The 25253-nt window shown below is 50.1% G+C and overlaps 1 protein-coding gene across 1 annotated transcript in view; it reads left to right on the forward strand.

Annotated features, from left to right (window-relative positions):
- The first annotated feature begins 11636 nt into the window (after positions 1 to 11636).
- The window catches only part of PDE10A (phosphodiesterase 10A), a 139014-nt gene continuing 125397 nt past the window's right edge, over positions 11637 to 25253 (forward strand). Inside the window, 1 exon segment of the mRNA XM_061568096.1 lies at positions 11637 to 12132. Within this exon segment, the coding sequence (XP_061424080.1) occupies positions 11949 to 12132 (184 nt within the window). The 5' untranslated portion in view covers positions 11637 to 11948.

The raw sequence follows: 25253 nt of genomic DNA on the forward strand, positions 1-25253 counted from the left end.
CAATGAGCAGCTGAATTGGTTTAACACGACCGATATTATCCAAAGTATGTTTTTAATGGGTTAGATCGCGTAAATATAATTGGCTGTCGCCTGATGCGGCTCGTTGTTTGCTGTAATTGTAAATGTTGTGGTTTCACTCTCCAACACGAACGGCGCGCTCAACTCGTAAACGAATTGGCACGTTTTTGTTTACGCGACAAACCTTAACAATTGTCTGTGTCGGGTGGTGGCGGGTTTAACGACGCATTAATATCTTATGCGATCTAACCCAAAAACCACAAACCTCTTCTGGACAGTTTCAATTGTTGCGCAACGGTCAGTCGATGTCGTGTGATGATGGTGGTGTTGGTGTAAAGTGTGAGTACTCCCACTGCTCCCATAGCACATGGCCAGCGTGGCAGGCGAGTCAGGAGAGCAGTGCTCCTCTCTCTCTCTGCAAAGGCTTCTCTCGTGGAGCGCCTTCCAACTGCAGTGTCGTGAACGGGCAATTGCAGGGCTGCGCCTCTATCATTTGCTGGACTAAGGACGCAACGATTTCCCCCCCCCCACCCCCTTTTTATTCTTCCTCCGCAGCGGCAACTTTGACGGCTGACGACAACAACTTGTGCCGCAATGCAGGACGGTTCCATTCAACCACAGCACCGAATAAACTCGCACCCCCCCCCCCCCCCCACCACCACCATCACCCTCGCGTGAGCCCTGCGCATGTATCGTTGCGCTCTCGTCCTCTCGTCCTCCTGCACGGGTTTTGCATTCCGCCCTCCGCCTGCTCGTACATCGGCAGAGCCCTTAATGCAATGTCAATACATGAATACTTAACCCCCACGACATTTGATATGTTTGAATACACGCGTGTGCACGGGTGCGCTGTGTGTGTACTACACAAAGACAAAGACTCCTCCCCCCGTGGAGCCATAACAGACTGTTGGGGCAAGTGCTGTTAGCACATTTGAAGGCCGGCACGGCATACGACGTGAGTGGGTGTCCTGCACCACGCCCGGCCGCCTTTGTCTCCTTAGCAGGCAATGTTCACGCTCATTAGAGGCTGCGTCGAGTGAGCGAGAGGCCCGTCGTGCTCGTCACTGGTGTTGGCCGTGAGCGAGACTGGAACTCGGGTGGCCGTGCTCGCAGCGCAGCGCACAGACACCTGCGCACGAGAGAACCTCACAGATTCCTAGAAGAAACCGCACGTGGTAATTGTACACGGGCTGTCAGACAAAGCCCACTACGACTGGAGTGCGCAATGCAGACACAGAGACACAGAGATACACACAGAGAGAGACACAGAGAGAGAGAGAGACACACACACACAGAGAGACACACACACAGAGAGACACAGAGAGGGACACAGAGAGAGAGAGACACACACACAGAGACACAGAGAGAGACACACACACAGAGAGACACACACAGAGAGAGACACACACACAGATAGACACACACACAGAGAGAGACAGAGAGAGACAGAGCGGCAAGGAGTCTCGAATGCCCCCTTTTGCTCTGCGGCGCGCTCACTTGCCCCCCCCGCCCCCCAATAATAAAAACAACCCAGGCTGTTCGCCGCCGCTGTACGAGAGAGAGCGTGTAATTGGCACTTTACAGCGCGAAACGTGCATGGAATATATATCATAATTACAACAAAGCGTTTTGCTCTCGCAGCCTTATCCGCGCATGCTGCCGCTGCTGCCGCATTCGATGTGAGCGAAACGCTTCGCCGCGTGGCACCGCGGTCAAGGTCACCGGGGGTCTTTGTGGGACAATTCCAGTGCACCTCGCCATCACCGCCTTGCCTCTGCTCGGCTCGTTCAAGTCGCTGCACGAGCAACGCCCGGCGCCCCTAAGAACCGCCCCTTACATTCTCATCGTCGTCGTCGTCGACATCGTTATTACCACCACGACTACCATCTTGGGCTGTAGGTCTTCTCTTCCCCTTGGCCGCCCACCCTTTGGACGCCGCTCCAATGCCGCTCCTCGGCCACCCGCGTCACTCCACCCTGCGCGTCACGCGTCACGCCACAGCAGCCGCGTGGCACGGTTGGCACGGTTGGCAGGGTTGGCACGGTTGGCACGGTTGGCACGGTTGGCACGGTTGGCACGATTGGCACGGTTGGCTACGTAGGGCGCGAAAGAAGTTAATAACGCAGACGTGACAACCTCCTCTTCGTACTGACATCAACAGGAATGTTTTGTCACATTCTGCTCAAGACTCCCAAGCTGCTTAGCGCTATCCCGCCGTTAAATTACCAGCAGCCTCAGCGTGCACACATTTATATATATATATCGTTAACCCTTGTTGATCATAGTGGCTTTGTTAAGGTCCAGCTCTCTAAGCCACACAGCAGGCTGACACTTTGTACAATATGTAGAGACGACAGCTTCACTGTTAAGACGCGGGCATTTGAGGCGGAGAATAAATACCTGCTTTGCTGCGATTAATAATATTTTTTTAAAAATACAATGAAAAACAAAATCATCATCATCATCAGCTCCGGTCAATTCGCTGCTCGCAAAATGAATTGCAATGCAATAATAACTGGGTGGTCTCAAAACGAAATCACCACGAAGACTGAAACGTGGCGACGAACTCAACATTCCCGTTGCACCCCTCTTCGAAGACAAAGATCCCCCCGTGTGGCCTCAACGTGGTGCAAGTGCTTTCACGCACGCGCGCGCACGCACGCGCACACACGCACGCGCACACACGCGCACGCACGCGCACACACGTATGCACGCGCACGCACGCGCACACACGCACGCAAGCGCACGCACGCACGCATGCACGCACGCACGCATGCACGCGCACGCACGCGCATGCACGCACGCACGCGCGCGCACGCACGCATGCACGCGCACGCACGCGCACGCACGCACGCGCACGCATGCACGCGCACGCACGCCGGCAGGATGCGTGCTTTGCCTTCGTGTTTGCGACACGCAGAACCACGCCGTGGCATCTGCGATGTCACAGTCGGGTTCTGCGCGAGAGAGGCCGGTGGTGATACGCGCCACGACTCGTACAACGTGAATTCTTCTTCCGCTGGTCACAGCGGCTGTGTAGAGCAATACGCAGAAATCATCGTCGCCGCGACGATATCCGTGCGAGCCGTAGATATGGCAACAGCGTTCACGGAAAGAGAGAGAGAGAGAGAAAGAGAAAAAAAACCGACTCTGGAAAGGTTAAGAAAATGAAGGGGGCCTTCTTTTTCCCTCGTCCGTACGCGAGCGATCGAAGGCGTTGATTTGCGACACGCGAGAAATCTGCCGTCTTCTCACGATGAATGGGAGGTCTCCATTGACAGCGGCGCATGAGGGGTGTGGGAGGGATGCTGCTGATGCTGCTGCTGCTATGGCCACAGTTGCACGATAGCAACGGCGGTGAGAGAGAGAGAGAGGCGTGGTGGTTGTTGTTGGTGGTGGTGCACGCCTGCGACCCAGCACGATCTTGGGGTTCACCTACACGTGCTCGCTAGAGAGGCGTGGTTGTTGTTGTTGTTGGTGGTGCACGCCTGCGACCCAGCACGATCTTGCGGTTCACCTACACGTGCTCATCGTGTGACGTAGGGCTGTGACGACTCCGACGAACTCAGGGAGTGGTGGCACCGGGTGGTGCAGAGGTCAGAGCTCTGAGCCGGCGCCGTTGACGAACCTGGGTTCAAATCCGGGTTGCAGCCGCCTCCTGCGATTCAGTTTGGTTTTCAAGGGTGGTGAGTTGATGGTCTGAGCCCGGTCACTGATGACCGCACAGAAATAAAATGAAACAAAAAAACCCCCCATCACATTAAATTTTGGTTTTCCACTTAATTTGACGAGATTCCAGCTCTGAGCGGCACAATATTGGTTAGGATGTCATGCGACAAACCTTTATTTTCAGATGTAGAGTGCTGACCTCTGTCAGCAAGAGGCCGCTTGACAGAATGTCAGAAGTAGCTCTTTGATATCCACTTCTGTGCGTCGTTCTCCAGCACGAAGGGTTGCACTGCCCTGCAAGAAATCCGAATCGATTTTTCATCGCGTGACGTGAAGGCGGTTGCACAATTGGAGTAAATTTTGGGGAAAATTAATATAATAATTAAAAATAAACCTAGCAAGTTGGTGCGTAACATCCATCTGTGTGGCCCATCGAGTGTTAGTAGCAGCAGTAGTATTCCACTGTCATCAAGGGTTCTCTGGTTTCCTCTCACACGCAACACCCTTTCTCTACAGAGGAACTGGCCAAACATACCAACGCACAAGCTTCTCGAAAGAGTCTTAAGACCCAGTGCAGATGTCCTGAATATATGAATGACATGCACCTACGGATTATCACGGTTGGCTACGTGCGGTGCGAAAGAAGTTCAACATACAAACATACAAATGGGTTTTCTCTGGTAAAACACTGTCTTCTGATATTCCTTCCAAATTCCACTTAAATGGGTGGGTGGGGTGGGATTGTGGTGGAGAGAGTGTGAGGGTACGGTCCAGGGCAGGGACACATTTAGCAGAGAGAGGGAGATACCATCAGTCGCCATTCACCACAAAGTGACGGTGACGTCACCACGGCACCTGTGCCAGGCTAGGTGCACTCTGAGGCCACGTGAAGCGCCGAAGGCTCGCTGCTGGCAGGAGGTCACGGCAAAAACCCTGCAGGTGCCATGAGTTGGCTGACTGAGATGGCTGGCAGATGCACCGGTGGTGCCCCCCTACTGTGCCAACTTGCCGCACTTTAGCCACCCGGTGCTCCGTTCGTTGTTGTGAGCGTCGCTCCTCTGCCCTCCGTCGTTGCTGGAGGGCGACTGCCTCCACCTGCCCAGTAGCAGCAGCAGCGTCCTTCACGAGCCTCCTCCACAGAGGCCGATCTTGTGGGAGAAACCACCAACAGTAACAACAAGGAGCCCCAGGGGCCGCCACACCTACACCAATGGGTCCAAGGACATCCCCAGAGGGCCGTTGACCAAATGGGAATTAATACAATTGGCTAAAACTCTCAAAGTAGATTGTTTGGGGATGTTGCTGCTGCTGCTGATGCGGCGTTGGCAGCGGTGCAATGAAACACATTTAATGTCAAATGGAAACTCAGCAATAACGCAGCCGGTTACAATAACACAAAATAGGTGACGTTTCTGGCAATAGCCCTTCTTCACAGCACATGCATAGAATATGCCAAGGAGACAAGAGTTAGCGAGGGTTGGAGACTACTCTGAAGATCATGGACGCCTGCTGAGAACACATTTGCATATGCTTAGTTAGTCAATAGGAGCTATTGAAGACGACCGCTTGTGTTGCGATCGTAACGTCGTAGTTTTCTGTTATTTTTTATTTTTTTCTTTGAACCTATCTACGTGACTTTACCGAAAGACCCAAGAATATGAATTCCTGCAGTCACGAAAGCTTTAAGTCTAGATAAAAAAAAACATTCAACAATCAAATGTTAATACTGGTCATCAGAAAGGATTTTAAAAACGTTATTCTCATCAGGGCCCCGTGGTATTAAGTGCAGTCTACAACTCTGCATCCACTCCATCTCTTTGATGGCTCTACTCATGTGCTTTGAAGAAAGGCTATTCCCCAAAACCTACGTTATATAATTTTTTATTTTAAAGCCAGAGTGTTATTGACGAATGCGTTGAGTATTTATTTTATAATAATAATTAAAATGTATAAAGGACTCGCGTGAAATAGTGTGTGGTCGTGATACTCGATGTTGTTGTTGTTGTTGTTTTTCTGGACATATAAAGGGGACATGTATACGTGCCATTGCGAATGTGATTCATTACAAGAAGCACAATTGCCCGATAAACGCGCTCCTAACAACAGGAAGAGTTACATCGCATTGTTAAATCGATGCTTTGTGTGTGTGTGTGTGTTGATGACGATGATGCTGCTGCTGCTGCATTGGCATCAATGATTAAGCATAAATAACAACCATAATACAGGTTTTATTTTGGGTTACATCGCGTAATTATATAAATGTGTCGTTAAACCCGCCACCATCCGACACAGCCAATTAGTAAGAGTCGGGTGGTGGCGGGTTTAACGACACATTAATATCTTTACGCGATCTAACCCCAAAAAAACTATTGTGGATGATATTGATTGCGAAAGCCTAAATCATGAATAACAAACAAATAAAACGCAACACGTTGAATCTGGATTTGAAGCTTTCGTGATTGCAGGAATCCATACCCTTTGGTTTCTTCGGTAAAGTCACGTGGGTAGACAAAATAATAGATCACGACGTTTCGATCGCAACACAAGCGTCCGTCATCAGGTGAGAGACAATCACAGCAGGGAAACTGCCGAAGGGCTTCAGGTGAGACAATCACACGGTCGCTTGTGTTGCGATCGAAACGTCGTGATCTATTATTTTGTCTACCCACGTGACTTTACCGAAAGAACCAAAGAGTACGCAACACGATTGTTAATAGCACTGCTCTAAAAAGAAAACAAATATTAGTGACGTCTCAGGACTTTCTTTATCGGATCTCTGTGCTATATAAGGCCAGTGCCTGAAACGTTAGCTATGATATATCAGTATAATTTTAGGGCAGTGCTATTGACGAATGTGCCGATAATAATGTGTTACATTGTACGGCGCTACGCGGGACAACGATGTCCCAGATAGGGGGCTACTAGCTATGGCATCAGTCAACAAGCCAGCAGCATTTTGTTTACATTTGTAATGACCGAAAAAGACCCCAAGGCCAATGTTGCAGCCTAACGGCTACTCAAACAATACACCCAGGGTCTCCGATTGGAGGAAAGAGGCCTCCACAGGGATTGGCCAGGAAGGCGGAGGGGCTTTTGATGTGATTGGAGGGAAAGTTTTGAAGGCGAGTAAGGCGGAAAACAATGGGGTGGAACCCAATAGGCGACGGTTTGGAACCGTTAAGAGGGAAAGGGCAGTGATTGGCCGAGGGAACATTCCAGAAGGGGGGGGGGGGGCTGAGGGATATATAAGAGGAGAGAGCACGAAGAGGCGGGAGCTTCAGACTTTTGACTTGTAAACAACTTTTATTGCCGCCAGCAGCAACAGCACTGGAGGCGATTTCGATATGAAAAACACAAAGTCACCAGCAAACAAATGGAAATAAACGCTACAAATCCACGCGCTGTGGCGCTAAAAGCACCGCGCACAACACGAAGGAAAAGTCACGTGGTGGTATAAATCTTAATTTAGGAGCTTTCGTGACTGCAGGAATTATTCTTTGGTTCTTTTCGGTGGTTGTGGTGGTCATCGCGCACGCCACGGTGACGAGCGAGCGCTTCAGAAGGTGAACACCACGAGGGTGCCGTCCACGCTGGTGCAGAGAGGGGCTTGTCCGGCTCCCCAGCGTTCGAAGAAGACGTGCACATCAGCTTCAGAGACAGATACAAGCTGGAAGAGAGTCACGAAGCCTCGGGTCCTTTACTGTGTAATCCATAGTAGGGTTCCTTATGGTGTAACTAATAAAAGTGGCTTTTATATTCTTGCCGTCGGAGTCATTACACATTTAACAGGCAAAATTCTGATGATGGGACCTAAAAAAAACAGTCGAACCTGTCTCTATGGAATCCTTTTTGTTTATTGCCAGTATCAAGATGGCAATAATACAGGAGGCGTTACGGTGTTCGTACACCAAAATGAGCACCTATTGCAAGGCATCAAGTCTGGAATAATCACACGCACTTGTGGTGAAATGTGCAAACACGTGCGCTTTGATAACGAGTGCATTGTCCTTGACAGTGATTGTCTGACACCAAGAGAAGCCATTCTCTGCTAGATTTGCCTGCCCAAACGAACGCTACTCGAAAGCATAGGTGAAAAGCACTACCGGCTAATGGGCCAACATTTTTGTGATTAACAAACCCTTGTCTTTTGATTTAAAGTTGTCGTGACTGCAGGGATTCATATTCTTGGTTCTTTCGGTAAAGTCACGTAGAAGGGAAACAATAAAATAATATAAATATAAAACAATACAAATTCTCACGACGTTTCGACTGCAATACAAGCAATCATCATCAGGTGTGAAATCCACAGCAAGAAAATTTTCAAATTTTCTTGCTGTGGATTTTCAAATTTTCTTGCTGTGGATTTCACACCTGATGATGATTGCTTGTGTTGCAGTCGAAACGTCGTGATAATTTTGATTGTTTTACATTTTTATTATTTCCCTTCTACGTGACTTTACCGAAAGAACCAAGAATATGAAACCCTTGTCTGTTTATGATTTCAATATAAAAAAAACTTGGGTATTCCACAAAGGCCGCCTGCCCGGGGCAGTGCAGTAAACGTGAAGAAGAATGGAGAGGGACGGCCAAAGGAGATGGAGCGATGGAATGAGCTGGATGGATCGTAGCATCGCAACCCCGTGAGAGACTGCAGCGGCTTGGGGGGAAGCCTTAATCTAGCAGCGGATAGGTCATGGCTGGTGATGGTGAGAGCCCATCCGAAGGGGGTTTCTTAAGCAGGAAGGAATGTTCAAAAAAACAATGTTGAGAGCGTGGACAAGGAGGGTAAATGAGAGATTTGTATACTAAATTAGCACAAAATCTTGACTTGAAGCTTTCGTTACTGCAGGAGTTCATACTCTTTGGGTCTTTCGGTAAAGTCACGTAGATGGCACTGCCCGCGTATTTGCGTGGGATACATGGCCCGGGTGGAGGGGAGGGGGTGGGGGGATGGGGGGGAGGGGCGGGGGGGGCATTAAGTCAACACGTGACGTCAATCACGCAGACGGGCGCCTCGTCGCCCACGTGGAAGGCAGTTTCACGCCACTCTGCGTGATCCACCGACCCTCGCCTCCACAGTGCTGGGACCATGTCACAGGCCACGTGAACAGCCACCGCTGCCCGGCTTGGCCAAGGGGCTGCGCCGTGCATGTGCTGAGACTTTGGCCGCTGATAAGACGCGAGCCGCGCTCTTTGAAAAAGGCTGCGTGTGTTGTTGATGTGCTTGGTTCTTTCGGTAAAGTCACGTAGATAGCAAAAAAATTACAAAAAAATGACAAAAATAAAAAAATAAGAAAATGACAAAATAAAAAAAATTTACAATTAAAAATAAAAGCAAAAACCACGAACGCTTCAATCGCAACACAAGCAGTCTTCATCATACGGAGAGAGTGAACAGCGGTTAGCGCACTGCGCTACGAACCCCGGTGACCCGCATTTAATTCCCCGGCTGCGGCTAACGTCAGTGGCGAGCGATGGCTGAACCGGTTCTGGGCGCTTCCGCTCGGTCAACTCAGCCTTGCAAGTGGGTAACGTGGTGCAGTGCGTACACATCGGCACTAGGGAGACAAAGGCGGCCGCGCCTTGCGCTGGTCGCATACGTAGCCGATGGTGTACTCGTGCGCATTGCTCAAGGCAGCCTGTGCAGAGGCTACACGGGACAACTTTGTTTTCATCTTGAGGCCCACTATAATAATTTTGTTTCTTGCTGTGGTTGTCCCACCTGATGACGGACGCTTGTGTTGCGCCCGAAACGTCGTGATTTATTTTAATTTATTTTATACCTACGTGACTTTACACGAAAGAACCGAAGAGTATTTGATCTTGTTCTTGTTGCTGTTGTGTGGTGCTCACAGCATACACACACTAACTAAGCAATTTTATTTTTTATGTTACCAGCTAAGGCCCACTGAGCTAAATAACTCTTGTTCAGAAGCGACCCACAATTGATCGCTCAACGTGACGGCTTATCGGGTGGAAATTTATAGCGGCAGCGAAATGCCCTAAACGCGCGTCGATTCTAAACGTGGAGGGGGAAAAATTAACCCGTAAAAACAAAGTTTTTCACTATAAATCCTTTATATGCGTGTTCAATGGGCCACAACCCAGCCCACATTGGTCTTTGAAACGGGCGGCTAGAGTCCTCTCGTCCTCTGGCTTGAGATGGCTGCCACATATGGGCCAGATGATTGCCTGCCACCATTAAGCAATTGGTATTTAAATATAATTTATTTTTTCCTAAAAAGTGTAACATTTTTGAAAAAAAATTTCACGAAAATAAATTGTCACGCACAACGAGTCTGTGTGCAAAATGTCAGCTCGATTGGATCACGGGAAGTGGGTTAAAAAACGACCGAAAGATTTGCACGGTCGTAAGCGCGCAAGCAAGCAGGCAAGCAAGTGAACTTAATATAAAGGATTTAAAAATAAAATACAAACGGATGAAGCCGGAGAAGAATCGTTGCGAGCACGGTGAGAGCGAGAGACGCGCTCCAACAAGCGCCAGGGTCGGGGTCGAACCAGGCGGCGAAGGAGTTCACATCAGCCCTGGTCACGGTGGAGTTGATATTAACCTCGGAGCAAGTGAGGACAGCGAGTGGATCAAAGTGCAAGCAAGGTCTGCGGTTGTATGCGATGGGAGCGTTGGGGTGGAGTGGGTTACGGGAGGGGGGGGGGGGTCCACAATGCATGCGCAGGCATGCGCGTGGATGGAAGGCGAACTCCGCGTGTTGGTGCTGTTGATGTTACAGCCCAGCGCGTGTGAGTCGTCTATTGATTAACGGCCTCTCCCTCCCTCCCTCTCTCGTGCAATAAACGACGACCCGCAAGTTGGTTCCGCACGGTCACGGGCGATGGTGCACAACACCAGTTGCTATGGGCGCCCTGCACATTGACCTTGTCTTCTTATAGCCTCACGCCCGAGGTCCGCTGAGCACGGAATTAACAGCGGACAGCGAACGGAACGCGACTGAGATGCGAGGAGACCGCTGCTAGAGAAGTCTACGGCCACGAGCGAGGTCAATGAGCGTTGCTGAGTGGGGTGCCTGGGGGAGCGGTGGCGCAGCGGTTAGCACAGCGCGCTGAGAAGCAGGTGACTCGATATCGATTTCCGACCACGGCTAACGCCATCGGCGAGCGATACTCGAACCGGTTATGGTTGCCACCCCCCACCAAACCGCGATGACCAGCGTGGAGAAGTATGGTCAAACACAACCCCCGTGAACCAAATGTGGCTGCAGATCGCAAAGGTGACTTACAATTAACAGGAAAGAGTCGTATTTTCGGTACATAACTGGCAGTGAATCACGTAGTTTCGCTCTAACTTCGATTACCAATCCCCTACAGGATTGATCATACTGCTACAGTGTCGCGTTAAACGATTTTATAGCAGTGGGGACGATTGCCTTACCTCTTCCAAGACGTCTGAGCAGCGTGGAAGAGTAGGCCAAAGGACCATCTAGCGGCGCTCTCTAACAGCTCCCTTTAGTCGAGGCCCCTTCCACCGGCAATGTCGTGAGCCAAGCCATTGCGGCCATCTCTGAACCCTTAAAAGCCGCGGCAGGTTCACTCCTCGGTGACCGCGAATTGTCGAAGAGAAAGTGGCGCGTAGCAGCAGAATGTTCATCGTGAGCCACGCTGCTGACGACTGCACGTGCGGAGTGAGTGGGCGAGCAAGAGAGAGAGAGAGAGAGTGGAGAATGAGGGAAGCTGGGAGGGAGGTGTGTTAACCGAAGGAGAGAGAGAGAGGAAGGGAGAGGTGGGCGAGAGAGTCAGGGGGAGGGGGTAGAGGAGAGGCTGGAGGGAAAGAGAAAAACAGAGAGAGAGAGAGCGAGCGTACGGGCTGATTGTGTGTGCGCGCTCATGGGGAGAGAGAGATATAGCCGAGGCTGAGTGCAGTCAGTGTGCGTCTGGGGTAGAGGGAGGGAGGATACGCGGGGGGTGGTGGACGCATACAGAGAGTGCGCGCGTGTGTGTGTGTGTGGCAGAGAGATAGTGGGGAACGAACGGAGGGCCCTTGGTGCTTTGAGACTTTTGTTTTTGTAGATTTTTTTCGTGTCTCTCCCGGCTTGTTCCCCGGCTCGGCATGAACGCAACGGCACCGCGAGGCACGACGGCGCCTCGTGGCGACACGAAGATCGGCAGCTCCGTGCGCGGTCGCGCCTGAGATTGTCAGAAAGACCATGTAAGCTCCCGCGGTAGAGAACACTCCTCTACCTTACCCACCTACCCTGCTACCCCCCCCACACACACACTCACACTCGATGTCAAATAGCCGGCAAATGTCGAAGAAACGAAGAGCGGGCGAAGATGGATTACAACATTCATCTTCATCATCATCACCGTCGTCGTCATCATCGTCGTCGTCGTCGGCATCGTCTTCATCTCCGTCGTCGTCTTCGTCATCGTCCTCGCTCAAGACGAAGGACAGCATTGAGCATGGCGAAGGTGAGTGGCTCGAGCATGCATCTTATATTCCAGGTGTGTGTTGTGTGTTGTGTGTGTTGTGTGTGTGTTGTGTGTGTGTTGTGTGTGGTTTGTGTGTGTTGTGTGTGTGTGGTGTGTGTGTTGTGTGTGTTGTGTGTGGGTGGGTGTGTGTGGTTTGTGTGTGTTGTGTGTGTGGTGTGTGGTGTGTGTTGTGTGTGTGTTGTGTGTGTGGTGTGTGTGTGGTTTGTGTGTGTAGTGTGTGTGTGGTGTGTGTGTGTGGTGTGTATGTGTGTGTTGTGTGTGTGTGTTGTGTGTGTGTGTGTGTGCAACCGTCGAGGTTGATTCCGCCTTGCATGAGTATCAGAGGCGTTGTCAACATCAGCACGGTGGAGGGAGACAGAGAGACAGAGAGGACCGCATGAGCGTCGTGCCTCACCACGCCACCGCATTCCGTGCGCCCGTGTGTGCCCTTACAGAGGTGCTCGCTAACAGCACTCGCCCCAGCAGTCTGGGGGGAAGGGGTTAGGTATATCTTTGTTGTTGTTGTTGTGTGGTGTATGCGGGGACAGCGATGGGCTTGACGTGACCATCATTTTGATTGCGTGGTGCGCGCGCGCGTGCGTGTCCCGCGAATTGACGCGAGCCCCGCTGGGTGCACGACTGAAACGCACGCAAAGCTCCACTTATTGACACGCTGTGTATGCCTGCACACACGCCGCGTGTGGGCAGTGTGGTTTGCTCGCATTGTCGCTCTCCGCTGGCCACTTTGTTCCCGGCAAGCGGATCGACTCGGCGTGCATCTGATGACCCCTTGCTCGCACCGGCACCTCTGCGGAGGCGTCCGCCGAGACTCAAGTGTGTGACACTTTCGTTTTTTTTTAAAAGTCATGGTGAGCTCGGGGCAGAACGCGTCGCTCGGAGGCAATGACGCTCAGGTGGTTGAGACGAATGTTGGACGAGGTGGTGGGGGGGGGAGGTGTCCGAGATACGGAGCTCGGACCTCGGGCCGTGTGCGCGCGCAGGTGCGAGATGGATTGCCAAGGAAGGCGATGTGCACGCGTGCGGTGGGTTTCAGCATCGCAAAGTTGAATTGCACGCCGGTTTTTTTTGCATTCATGCCAGGCATCGGATTGACGACGAGAGACCGAGAGAGGGGGGGGGGGCACGCGCATCACAACAAACGCACGCGCGCGCGGTGAAACCACTTTACATGCAAATGATGTGCAGAGTAAATGGACTTGGGCAGTGCACGTGACTGAGAAAGGTCGAGGAGCGGTGGTCAAGACGAAGGTCGGAATGGAAGCCCAAGGAGGGATCGCGGCGCGGAGATGGAGCTATGAAATGAGCGCGTGTGCGGGTGCGAGGTGGACTGCTACAGCGTAGGGTTGTGAGAGACGGTGACAACTTCGGAGGCCTTGATACATCCAGCGAGCGGACTGCTCACGGCTGCCACCGACTTGATAATGATCATGGTGAATGCATAAGCTTGCGTTGCGTCATCGAGGATGATTGGTCAGTGCAATGTGTCACGTGCAAATGATTAACAATGCAAATATTGCGAAGTAGACAGAAAGCACGTGTATATAAGTTACTACATTTGCATACATGCGTTCACTGTAAGTGTAAGGTGAGGAGAAACCATTCATTCATTGGCGCCCTGAGAACGATTGTTTAAAGGCGCTTTATAAATTGAAATTATTATTATTCAAAAAACGTTTATGCAGTGTTGAAATATCGGTTGAGAAAAATGGGCAATAAATATTGGGAGAAAAAAAACAAGGATGCCAAAAATATTGCAAAATAGACAACTACAGCATGAATAACGCCACGGCATGTGGCACCTTGAGACGTCGTGAAAGGCGCCTTATAAGTGTCCGAATATTATTCTACACGGTTATGTGTGCAAGATAAACACGCGCAAACAGGAGCACACAACAACCAACAACACCTGGCAGATACATGTTAATCACAAACACCGGCAACCCATGACATCGTCGTCAGTATCATGCATTATATGAAGTACCATTACCTTTATAGAATATTTGTTTTCACGTAACATTGATCACGTGCCGAAACGAAGACGCCCCCGCCTTTGCCGGCCAGTGCTCGAGATCACCCTCGTCTCAGTGACAGAGCACCACACGCACTGACCCAGTTCGTGCAGATTGTCGTGCAATTGTTTTGGATACAAATTCAGCGACGCTGCAAACTTCACAAGAGCACATTTCATCCGGAGCGGTGGATTGACACATTTTTGGGGAACTTATTTCTCATAGTACGTAGCCAACCGTGCTAATCAGACACGTGTCTACGATAGCCACAGACGTGGTGAAATGTAAGTAGGATGTGGTGTGCCGGGTGGAGAAATGTATTTCCGAATCACCGTCCTCGATAAACCCGGCGGAAGTGAAGCTCTAGTGTTAGATGGCCGTTGTGAAATTAATCGCTTTTATTAAACAACACAGAAATGAGCGGACAATGAATTCATATTTGCCTGTCCACATGAAAATTTTAATGAAAACAAACATTACGAATCTCATCAGCCGCACGGCTTTCTGAGAGGGTACAGTTTCAGCAGCGTTGATTCAAGGAAAACTCTGGACCGATTTATTTTGCTACGTGGAGAGATGGATAGCTGAAGGAAACCTGTCGTCTTCCGATTTGCTTTGTCATTTATATTCTCCACAAGGACGCTCATGATTATTAGGAATTGTGTTTCGCGATGCACCGTATACCCATTCTTTGGGTCTTTCGGTAAAGTCACGTAGATAGGTTCAAAGAAAATGACAAGAAAATAACAAAAAAATTACGACATTTCTACCTGATGATGACCGCTTGTGTTGCGATCGAAACGTCGTAGTTTTTTGTTATTTTATTTGAACCTAGTTACGTCACTTTACCGAAAGACCCAAAGAATATGAATTCCTGCAGTCACGAAAGCTCTAAGTCAAGACTGTATACGTAATTTTGCGTCACTTCGTCGGCAAGAGTTTCTCCAATATTGATTCATGCAAGGCTGCTGATGAGACGCTGCGTGTCAAAACCAGTTTTGCTTGTCATGAAACAATGCTGCTGAAATTATGCACTCCCAGAAGTCCATGTGGCTGGCGGTGTGCGTAGGGGCTTGTGTGGAGACAGACAGGCATGTGAAGGGGACATGGTCTGCTTTTATTTGTTTTTCTTTTGCTATGAGCAGGTAAGAGGTGTAGCTGTTGGCCACGTGTTGTTCAATGGGCTACTGTCACTACTGCCACAACGCCTTCCACTCACGAGTTATTGTGACCGCTGGAACAAATGTATTTATTTATTTATTTTATGCACCAAATATAACGTCTCCAATACAGGGCGGCGGGGGGGTGGGTCACAGTTCACAAACTTCACAATATCAACCGTTTGCACCAAGGCCGTAGCCATGGAGTCAACATTGGGGGGCCAAAATCTTCCAGGGGATGTGAGGGTCCCCCCCCCTCAGAATTAAAAAAAAAAACTAATTTTTTGCCTAAAATATTACAAATATCAATAACACATGGGATGGACTTTTTATTTATTTTTTACAATAATGTCTAATAGTGTATTGTATTACATTGCTCTGTTTTTTCTTCTTTACCTTTTCTTGTTTCATTGTATGTAACGGCAGAGATTAGGGATTAATAAAGTACAACCATAACCACAATAATATAAACAGAAATCTATTTTATAGCAATATATTGGGGGGGGGCATTTTGAGCATATTTGATGTGTCCCCCCCAATATCTATTATAATTACGGCTTTGGGTTTCACCCGATAGGCTGGAATCGTAAAGATCTGTTGCCATTGTGACCATCGCAAATCGTGTCCATACAGGGCTAATTCTAAACAAACGCAAACAAACGTTGTACGCCACGTGATGTGCGTGCAAGCGTCGGGATAAGTCCGTCCGTCCGTCCTGCGTTCTGAGGCTCCGCTACCTTCGCCTTCGTGAGGCTGAGTCGACTTAGGGGAGGCCCAGGACCTGTTCAGATTTACCGGTGTTGGCAGCGGACGGGAATCTAATCCGGGTCGTCCGCTTCGCTTGACAACTCCCGGACACGCCGAGGAGGAGGTTCCTCATCCAGCAGTGGATTTAAAAAAAGGGCCGTGCGTGCATAATGACATTTCATAGTTGTGTGCATTCCTGAGCAGTCACGGGTGAGCTAATAACAGCCCAGGCGTTCCCGCAGAGTCCGTGACTATAATTGCCCACCGTAAGTGCGGAAGCTTCAGGGCATTTCGCCCATTCTGTTTGTCTCCAAGCACGCCGGTGTTGGGGAGAGATTCATGTAACGCGCCCCACCCCACCACTTGTGTATGGACTCAACGATTTGCGACTGATGCCCAAGCATTTGGGTTGATCCGATGTGCGAGAGATTTAGAATCACCGAGTACGGCGAGATATGTCAGTACGCGGTGGCTCTTTAAGGACCGCTGGCTTCGTGACGTTATTCGTTCAGGGACCATCGTCTTGTATTCATCACAGAGTGCATTGAGGCTCTTGAAATACTGAGTTTTTTTTTACTGAATTCGAAAGAAACGGCTCCTCTTCTGATGTTGGTTGCCGACCTCTGGTTCATAGACGGACGCTTCCGTGTCGTAATGGATAACCCTCAAGAGGCCATATTGCGCTGTCCAGAGCTCTCTCTCTCTCTCGAGTGGAGGCCCTTCCGCTAGCAGCTTGCGCTAGCAATAAATTGCAGGGCTGCGCCTTGACCCATAATGCTTGTACGTACAGGAATGACAATAACGACCAGCAGCAACAGCTGTGACCGCGTCGTCGTCGTCTTCAAAAAAATAATAATAGTTGAGCGCGTCAAACGTTGCCCTCGGAATGTCCCCTTGCGTAAAAACCAGTCCATCGAGTCTGGCGCGCCGTGAGCAGCGCAAAGGGAACGCCGTCAGATAATTTCAGCTGCCACACGTTTGACAACGCCCCCCTTTGATAATCGTCCACACCCCCCCTCTCCCCCTCGAGACTCGTTGACATATTTATTTATTAGTTCTCTCTCTCTCTGTATTCTTCAAGTGGAGTAGTCTAGTTCCCTCCTGGTCGGCACGGCAATCTACACACAAATACATACGATCATCACATGACCACCACGAACCACCACCACCACGAAAATCATCACCACCGCCACCACCACCGCCACCACCAACTGTGCGTCGCAATGGATACCTGCACCTGACCGGGAGAGTGGCAGCAAGCTGCTGATGTTATGGGTAACATATGTAAGTACCGTACAACACAATGATCATCATAATACTACTACTCATAATCTTGTTCCAGATTTCTTTTCACATGTCACATACACTCGCCTTTGCCCACGCTTTGCCATTGAGTTCACTTTGCTGCTTGGCACTGCCTTAATTTCATCTCGCAGTGTGTCTGTGCGCATACGTGTGGAACGGTGGCGCAGTTGTTAGCGCACCCATAAGCTAAGAACTGTTGCTGTTCGATTTTTCCGGTCACGGCTAACGCCAGCAGAGCGAGTGATAGGTTTATTGGGTCGGAGGGGGGGGGGGGGGTCATATTCGTTACGATGTATCTTCTTTAATGTGTGCACATATAACAAAACATTTCTCGTGATATAATTTGTATGTGAGATATATTATCTATACAAAAAGGTAACATCACGTGTTTTCTGTATCGCTATGCTGAACAAAGTTAGAGACGAAACAGTCAGTGCGGTAACTCGTGTTCCTCTACAGCGGTGCAGTGAGGGACTGTTAAACAGCGCTAGTAGCGATAGAAGAGTGAAAAGGAGGCGGCTGACCACCGCTGGTGAGCTCGTGACTTTGCAAACTAAAAAAATTAACCCGTAAAAACAAAGTTTTTCACTATAAATCCTTTATATGCGTGGCGGCTAGAGTCCTCTCGTCCTCTGGCTTGAGATGGCTGCCACCTATGGGTCAGATGATTGCCTGCCACCATTAACCATATAAAAAAAAATCCTAAAAAGTGTAAAATTTTGGAATTTTTTCCCCCGAAAATTAATTGTCACGCACAACGAGTCTGTGTGGAAAATGTCAGCTCGATTGGATCACGGGAAGTGGGTTAAAAAACGACCGAAAGATTTGCACGGTCGTAAGCGCGCAAGCAAGCAAGCGAACTTAATATAAAGGATTAAAAAATACCCGCAAATTACTCGAAGTTGATGCTTCCACGTGCGGAACATTTCCCTCCACTGCTGGCAGCAACGGCGGACTAATGCCCGCTTCTAGGCCAGGTGCCGAGTCATCTTGTGCCGCACAGGGATAGCTGGCACTGGGGGGGGAGTGGGGTGCCCATTTCAACTGTGTCGAGATGAGACGCTGCGTGACGTCGTGGCGTGACGTCACTTATCGCGTGCTAGCAAAGCATGATCGTTGCCATTTTTTTTTCTCTGCGAGCGCGCGTGACGCATAGGCCGGCCTGCATTTATGTTCGCACGGTGAACTTCTTTCGCACCGCACGTCGTAGTCAACCGCGCTAATCCGAAAGGTGCGTGTCGTTCACATATTCAGAACATCTTCAATGGGTCTTAAGATTCCTTTCAGAAGCTCGTGCGTTGGTATGTTTGGCCAATTCCTATTCAGAGAAAGGGTGTTGTTGCGTGGTATAGTGGAAACTGGAGAACCCACGACGGCAGTGGAAATCTACTGCTGCTACTAATACAAAGATGGACCACAAAGATGGAGTTAGGGGGCGTCCATAAATGACGTCACGCACCTAGGGTGGGGGGGGGGGGGTCAGACATTTGTGACGATGTGTGACGAGGGGGGGGGGTGAGAATTGTATGAAAAAAACTAATGATTGTTATGAAAGGACCGATGAAGAATGGTTTTATTAGAAATGTTTACATTTGAAGCTCTGTTTGCTTGTGGTCTAACGTAAGGCAAGTCCTCGGTTAACGCTTGGCAGTGTTCACACTACAACGCGTTTCCACTAGACAGCGGTTGTTACCGTTATAACGCGGTTTCTGAGCGGTCCACGAGGAACTACTTTCTTGAGCTGTGGCTGAGCGGAGTGATACAGCGACGCGGCGGCGTAACCTCAGTGCTTTGTCCCGCCGTCTCACTGCGTGGTATGCGTCGTAGTACATCGTTTCTCCTCAGTCCTTCGCGTTGCACTATATACGGGGAAATTGTTTTCGCTCAACCCGTTAGGGGCCGTCCATAAAGGACGTCACGCGATTTTGGACGATTTTTGACCCCCCCCCTTTCGTCACACGACGTCACAAAAAGTCAGACCCCCCCCCCCCTCAAATATGACGTCACAAAGCTCTGCCCCCCCCCCCCCCGCAAAAATCAATACAACATGCTTCAAATCGCTTTAAACTATTGCTATTGTAGTGCGTATTTAATGTGGCGCTGCACTCTGATGTTGTAGGAGAAAACATGTATTCAAAAGTCTATTTAATTAAGTAGAACGTGTTCTTGGTTCTTTGGGTAAAGTCACATAGAATGGAAATAATAAAATACTAAAAATATAAAACAATAAGTGAGAATTTAATTGTTTAATATTTTTATTATTTTATTATTTCGCTTCTACGTGACTTTACCTAAAGAACCAAGAATATGAATCCCTGTAGTCACGAAAGCGTCAAATAAAAATGTAAGTACAACGTGTTTGTCTATATGTATTTAAAGTTGCGCATCCCTAGGTGCGTGACGTCATTTATGGACGGCCCCTTTTTCACTTAACGCGGCACTGTTCAGGAACGCATCTAGCGCATTAAACAAGGACTTACTGTTCATCAACATCAGTTCAAGGCTCCCGTCAATCACGTACGCTTCTGCGTGGCCACCTGCATTTAAAATGTCTCTCTCCCCATGGAAAAATCCTATTACAAGCAGAAATGCAAGAGTTACACTTCAACATTTATCAAAAAACAACTTATCAAATAATTCAAGTAAAAATTAAAGTAATACATTCATTGGGGAAATACGAAAAAAATCACAAATGGACATCAAAATCAGAAAATCTGATTTCTTAAACAATGAGAAGTAACACTTTTCACTGGCATGTGGACAGAAGACAAGCGCGAACAGGTCACACACAAACACACACACTGCGGATGGGACTCGGCAAGTTGGAATTAATCCCGTGAAAAAACAAACATCGTTCCGTAAAGCTCATAGCGCCTTATCGATTAAAATATGAATGTATTATTCACGTGAGAAAAACCATACCCTTGCCTCTATTATTATTACGTTTTTTTTTAGCCTGTGGGCATCTCGTGTTCACGTTGCGGTCTACGTTGGGGCTGACGGATGACGCTCCCTCTCCCCCACCGCGTCTGTGCTCTCTCGCCTTCGCTACCTTTCCGATCTCGTCAAGGAGGTTATCACCACCATCACACAAACTCTCGTCATCCTCGCAGCGAAGACGGTGGCCACCGCATCGCACGGCGCTTTCAGACGCGCGCTTCTGCGGCCGTCTGGAACGTTGTTGCTTCCCATGTTAGGAAGCCACCGGAGCAATGCACTTTTAAATCTCGACTGAAAACTCATTTCTTTATATCTGATTTTGTCGTTGTCCTTCCACCGTCGCACCTCCGATTAGCACGGTTGGCTACGTACGGCGCGAAGGAAGTTCAATGTACACACGCACAGAGGCCGCACTCGCCATGATGGTCGTCTCGTAACTTCCATGACATGCATCAGGCACGGGGAGGCCCTCATCCAGCATTGTGATTGACAAATGGGCTGCGACGTTTACGTAAAGCTGCCCTCCTTGAGAAGCTACCTGTGCAACTTCGTGCAAAACAAGAATCGAGTAACGCTGAACGCACGTGACTTAGGCTATGCTACGTTTTTACTATTTATCTATGTAGAATTTAGGGGGGGTGGGGGTGGTGTGGGGGGGTTAAAGATGAAAGATTTGTGTTTGAGTTTTTATTGCTTATTAAAGTAATTGGTTTACTTTGCTGACGCGCATTGGGGCCACGTGGGCACCGGTTCGCTGACCCCCGACGGGTAAGGAGCGCATGAATAATGCCTGACGTGGAGCGTGCGCGTGAGACGTGCGGACGAGGGGCGGTGAATTCGCGACTCGAATGACCGCTGCCCACAGCGTTAATAGGCGGCGTCTTTTGGGTCATCAGCAGACAGATCTCTGTATAATTTGAAAGTACCACGAGACCCCCAATCGGTGACGTTTGGGGGCAATGGAAATGCTTCATAGCAGAGAGACCCTCTCGTATATAAAGAAGGGCCATTGTTTGAGTGAGTGAGTGGGTGAGTGTTGTGGTGAGTGAGTAGGTGAGTGGGATAGTTTTGTGACCTGCAGTGTGGTGAGTGACTGGGTGAGTGTCTTGGTGAGTGAGTGGCTGAGTGTCGTGGTGAGTGAGTGGGTTAGGTGGGTTAGTGTCGTGGTGAGTGAGTGGGTGAGTGTTGTGGTGAGTGAGTGGGTTAGTGTTGTGGTGAGTGAGTAGGTGCGTGGGATAGTGTTGTGACCTGCAGTGTGGTGAGTGAGTGTTGTGGTGAATGAGTAGGTGAGTGGAATAGTGTTGTGACCTGCAGTGTGGTGAGTGAGTGGGTGAGTGTTGTGGTGAGTGAGTGGGTGAGTGGAATAGTGTTGTGACCTGCAGTGTGGTGAGTGGGTGGGTGAGTGTCGTGGTGAGTGAGTGGCTGAGTGTCGTGGTGAGTGAGTGGGTGAGTGTCGTGGTGAGTGGCTGAGTGTCGTGGTGACTGACTGGGTGAGTGTCGTGGTGAGTGAGTGGCTGAGTGTTGTGGTGAGTGGGTGAGTGTCGTTGTGAGTGAGTGGGTAAGTGTCGTTGTGAGTGAGTGGGTGGGTGTCGTGGTGAGTGAGTGGTTGAGTGTTGTACCGTGCAGTGTGGTGAGTGAGTGGCTGAGTGTCGTGGTGAGTGAGTGATAGATGCGAGTGGCTGGTGGTCCCATGGACAGGAGCGGTTGCGGTAAAAAAAAAACCCTGCGGATCCTTCTATGAGTCGATCAATGGACTGCTCACCCTGCCATCGCATTCCCATCGCCGCCAGCCCACACACCCAACCCACCCCTGCCCTCCAACTTCCTAACACTCGAGACGGCCGCGGCTTATCTTCTTTCGAATGTCACCTGTATCCTGTGACCGTATCCTGTGTCCCGCATTACGCACTCGCTGTTTTGTGCGCGCACCACCGCACCACCGCCCTGTCTCCCCTGCGCCTTGGGGTACAAGTGGGGCGCTGTGGTTTCTGCTAGAGGATGGATCTGCCGCTGCTGATGCTGCTGCTGCTGCAAGCCACGAGTGATATAATAACGGCCTTGAATCATGCGCGCACTCACACACACACACACTATATATATGTAATGTGTACGTAGAACCGCGTGTTGGTGCGTTGCGGCGGGCACACTCAACTTTGAGAAGATGTGGAATTCCTGTAGAATGCGTGGGACAATCTCGACAAAAACAGACGTCAATGGCGCACAGCATTGGCTGAAGCTGCTCGGTTGCGTGAGAGACGGCGTCTTAGAGACACGGAGAAACAACGAGCCAGGAGACGCGGGGCTAGAAGTGGTTAGAGTGTCAACCGGTGCATCTGCATCTCAGGAGTTACCGTCAGCCCACCGTGCGTGCGGTCTACGCGACAAGGTGCGTCGCTCAAACGGCGGTCTTGCTCGTCACAAACGCAACGGCCACGTGAGATGACGAACGATGCCTGCCTGCCGATGCAAGAGAGCTCATCGTCCTTGGGGACGGACTTGCGTGATGATGAACTGTGTCTTTAGGGCATGTTTTAAACATGTTTTAATTTGTTTTTGATCAAGCGGCCTCTGATATCCCTGGGAACACTTCACACCTCGTCTAGAACACACTTGAACGGGGGCATCCCCAGTAACAGCTGCCCCTGTACGGGTCACGTGGGCATTAGTCTGCCAGGAGGGGGGCTTGATGATCGCTAGGTGGTCTAGCGTAGGGGCACCTCCAGTGGAAGCTGCCCCTGTACGGGTCACGTGGGCATTAGTCTGCCAGGAGGGGGGCTTGATGATTGCTAGGTGGTCTAGCGTAGGGGCACCTCCAGTGGCAGCTGCCCCTGCGCGGGTCACGTGGGCATTAGTCTGCCAGGAAGGGGGCTTGATGATCGCTAGGTGGTCTAGCGTAGGGGCACCTCCAGTGGCAGCTGCCTCTGTGCGGGTCACGTGGGCATTAGTCTGCCAGGAGGGGGGCTTGATGATTGCTAGGTGGTCTAGCGTAGGGGTACCCCCAGTGGCAGCTGCCCCTGTACGGGTCACGTGGGTATTAGTCTGTCAGGAGGGGGGTTGATGATTGCTAGGTGGTCTAGCGTAGGGGCACCTCCAGTGGAAGCTGCCCCTGTACGGGTCACGTGGGCATTAGTCTGCCAGGAGGGGGGTTGATGATTGCTAGGTGGTCTAGCGTAGGGGCACCCCCAGTGGCAGCTGCCCCTGTACGGGTCACGTGAGCATTAGTCTGCAAGGAAGGGGGCTTGATGATTGCTAGGTGGTCTAGCGTAGGGGCGCCTCCAGTGGCAGCTGCCCCTGTATGGGTCACGTGGGCATTAGTCTGCCAGGAAGGGGGTTTGATGATTGCTAGGTGGTCTAGCGTAGGGGCACCTCCAGTGGCAGCTGCCCCTGTATGGGTCACGTGGGCATTAGTCTGCCAGGAAGGGGGCTTGATGATTGCTAGGTGGTCTAGCTTAGGGGCGCCTCCAGTGGCAGCTGCCTCTGTGCGGCACAGGGTGAATCAGCACCTGACCTGCAAGCAGGCATTAGTCTGCTTGTCGGGGCGATTATTTGACCACACCTTGGTGGCGGGTTGGTGAAGTTGGTGAGCATAGATGTGGGAGCGTAGAAGTGCAGTCCAATGATCAGCATGGTCCCGCAGTCCCTAACATCTGTTTTCAGGATATGTATTTATACTGGAGGAATCCGATGAGCTGTAAAGATATTTTTCACGGATGTCCAGTAGGGGCCTGGTCAGGACGTTACAAAAACACACAATACAAAGACACAAAAAGAGTGCAGAGTATAGGAAATGTAAACAAATCACTTGAAAAGATATGCAAGTCAAACTCAACTATTTTTTTTTCTTACCAAGTAACGCCCGCTGAGCTATTATCTTATTTTTCAGAGGCGACCCAGCCACAAATGATAGCTCAAGGAAGTTGCTTATCGTGTTACACATATGGTGGGTGTCTATTCCCAGCACTAATCAGGCTCACGGCCTGCTTCGCTTCCAAGATCAGATGAGTTCGGGCGGATTCCGGGCGATTTCCTCCAGCTGCGTTCTGAACCCACTAAACCCGAGTTCAGTTCCTGGCCATGGTTGTGAGTGACACTGAAACTTTAACAAGTCCTGGGCCCGACGCCTTAGACCGAGAGCCACAGCGCCCGGCGTGGTGAAGTATGGTTTTTTAAAAAAAAACCACTGCCACCAACACGGTACAGGGGAGGCATTCATCCAGCAGTGAATTGACGGATGTCTGTAAGTTGGTTAATAATTACAGGCGTAACCGCGTGTGTCGGCTGCTCTTGAACGATTCTACAACGCACCACGCTGCACACACATATAGAGTAAAACCTTGCATTGCGAGCATAATTCGTTCCGGAAACGTGTTTGTAATCCAAAGCACTCGTATATCAGTTGTGATCACGTGACGCTCGGCAGGCAAAGCGTATACACGTGCTACTCGTATTGCAAGACCTCGCTCGTTTATCAAATTAATATTTATCTAAAAAATGTGCTCGTCTTGCAAAACACTCGCAGACCAAGTTACTCGCAATCCAAGGTTTTACTGGATATCGTAACAATGACGCCACTTATTTACCAAGGACAATCCTGATGAGTCTCACATCTCTTCTTCGGTGGGGGGGGGGGGGGGGGTTCTGTATTGGGAACGTTGTGGCCATTTCCATTAATTAATCGATTTGTGCTGGGGCCGAATTCCCCAGGGAAAAGGGAAAAAAGCCACCACACAAACGACGGGGAAAAGTGGTGGGGGGTGACACTCAACACTGCCATCTCCTGGCCACACGTGGCAAGCCGCAGGCCTATCACACCTGTCAAGCCCCTTCCGAGTGTCATTATGAAAAGGGCCAACCCAGTTTGGTTGACGAGATCCGGCGACATTGTCGCATGTCAGGGTGGATTTGGTCATAAGGCATGACCGACGTGTGACCGCGCTTC

Source organism: Lethenteron reissneri, chromosome 5, assembly GCF_015708825.2.
Source record: "Lethenteron reissneri isolate LAM-NWPU_2019-01 chromosome 5, ASM1570882v1, whole genome shotgun sequence".
NCBI lineage: Eukaryota > Metazoa > Chordata > Hyperoartia > Petromyzontiformes > Petromyzontidae > Lethenteron > Lethenteron reissneri.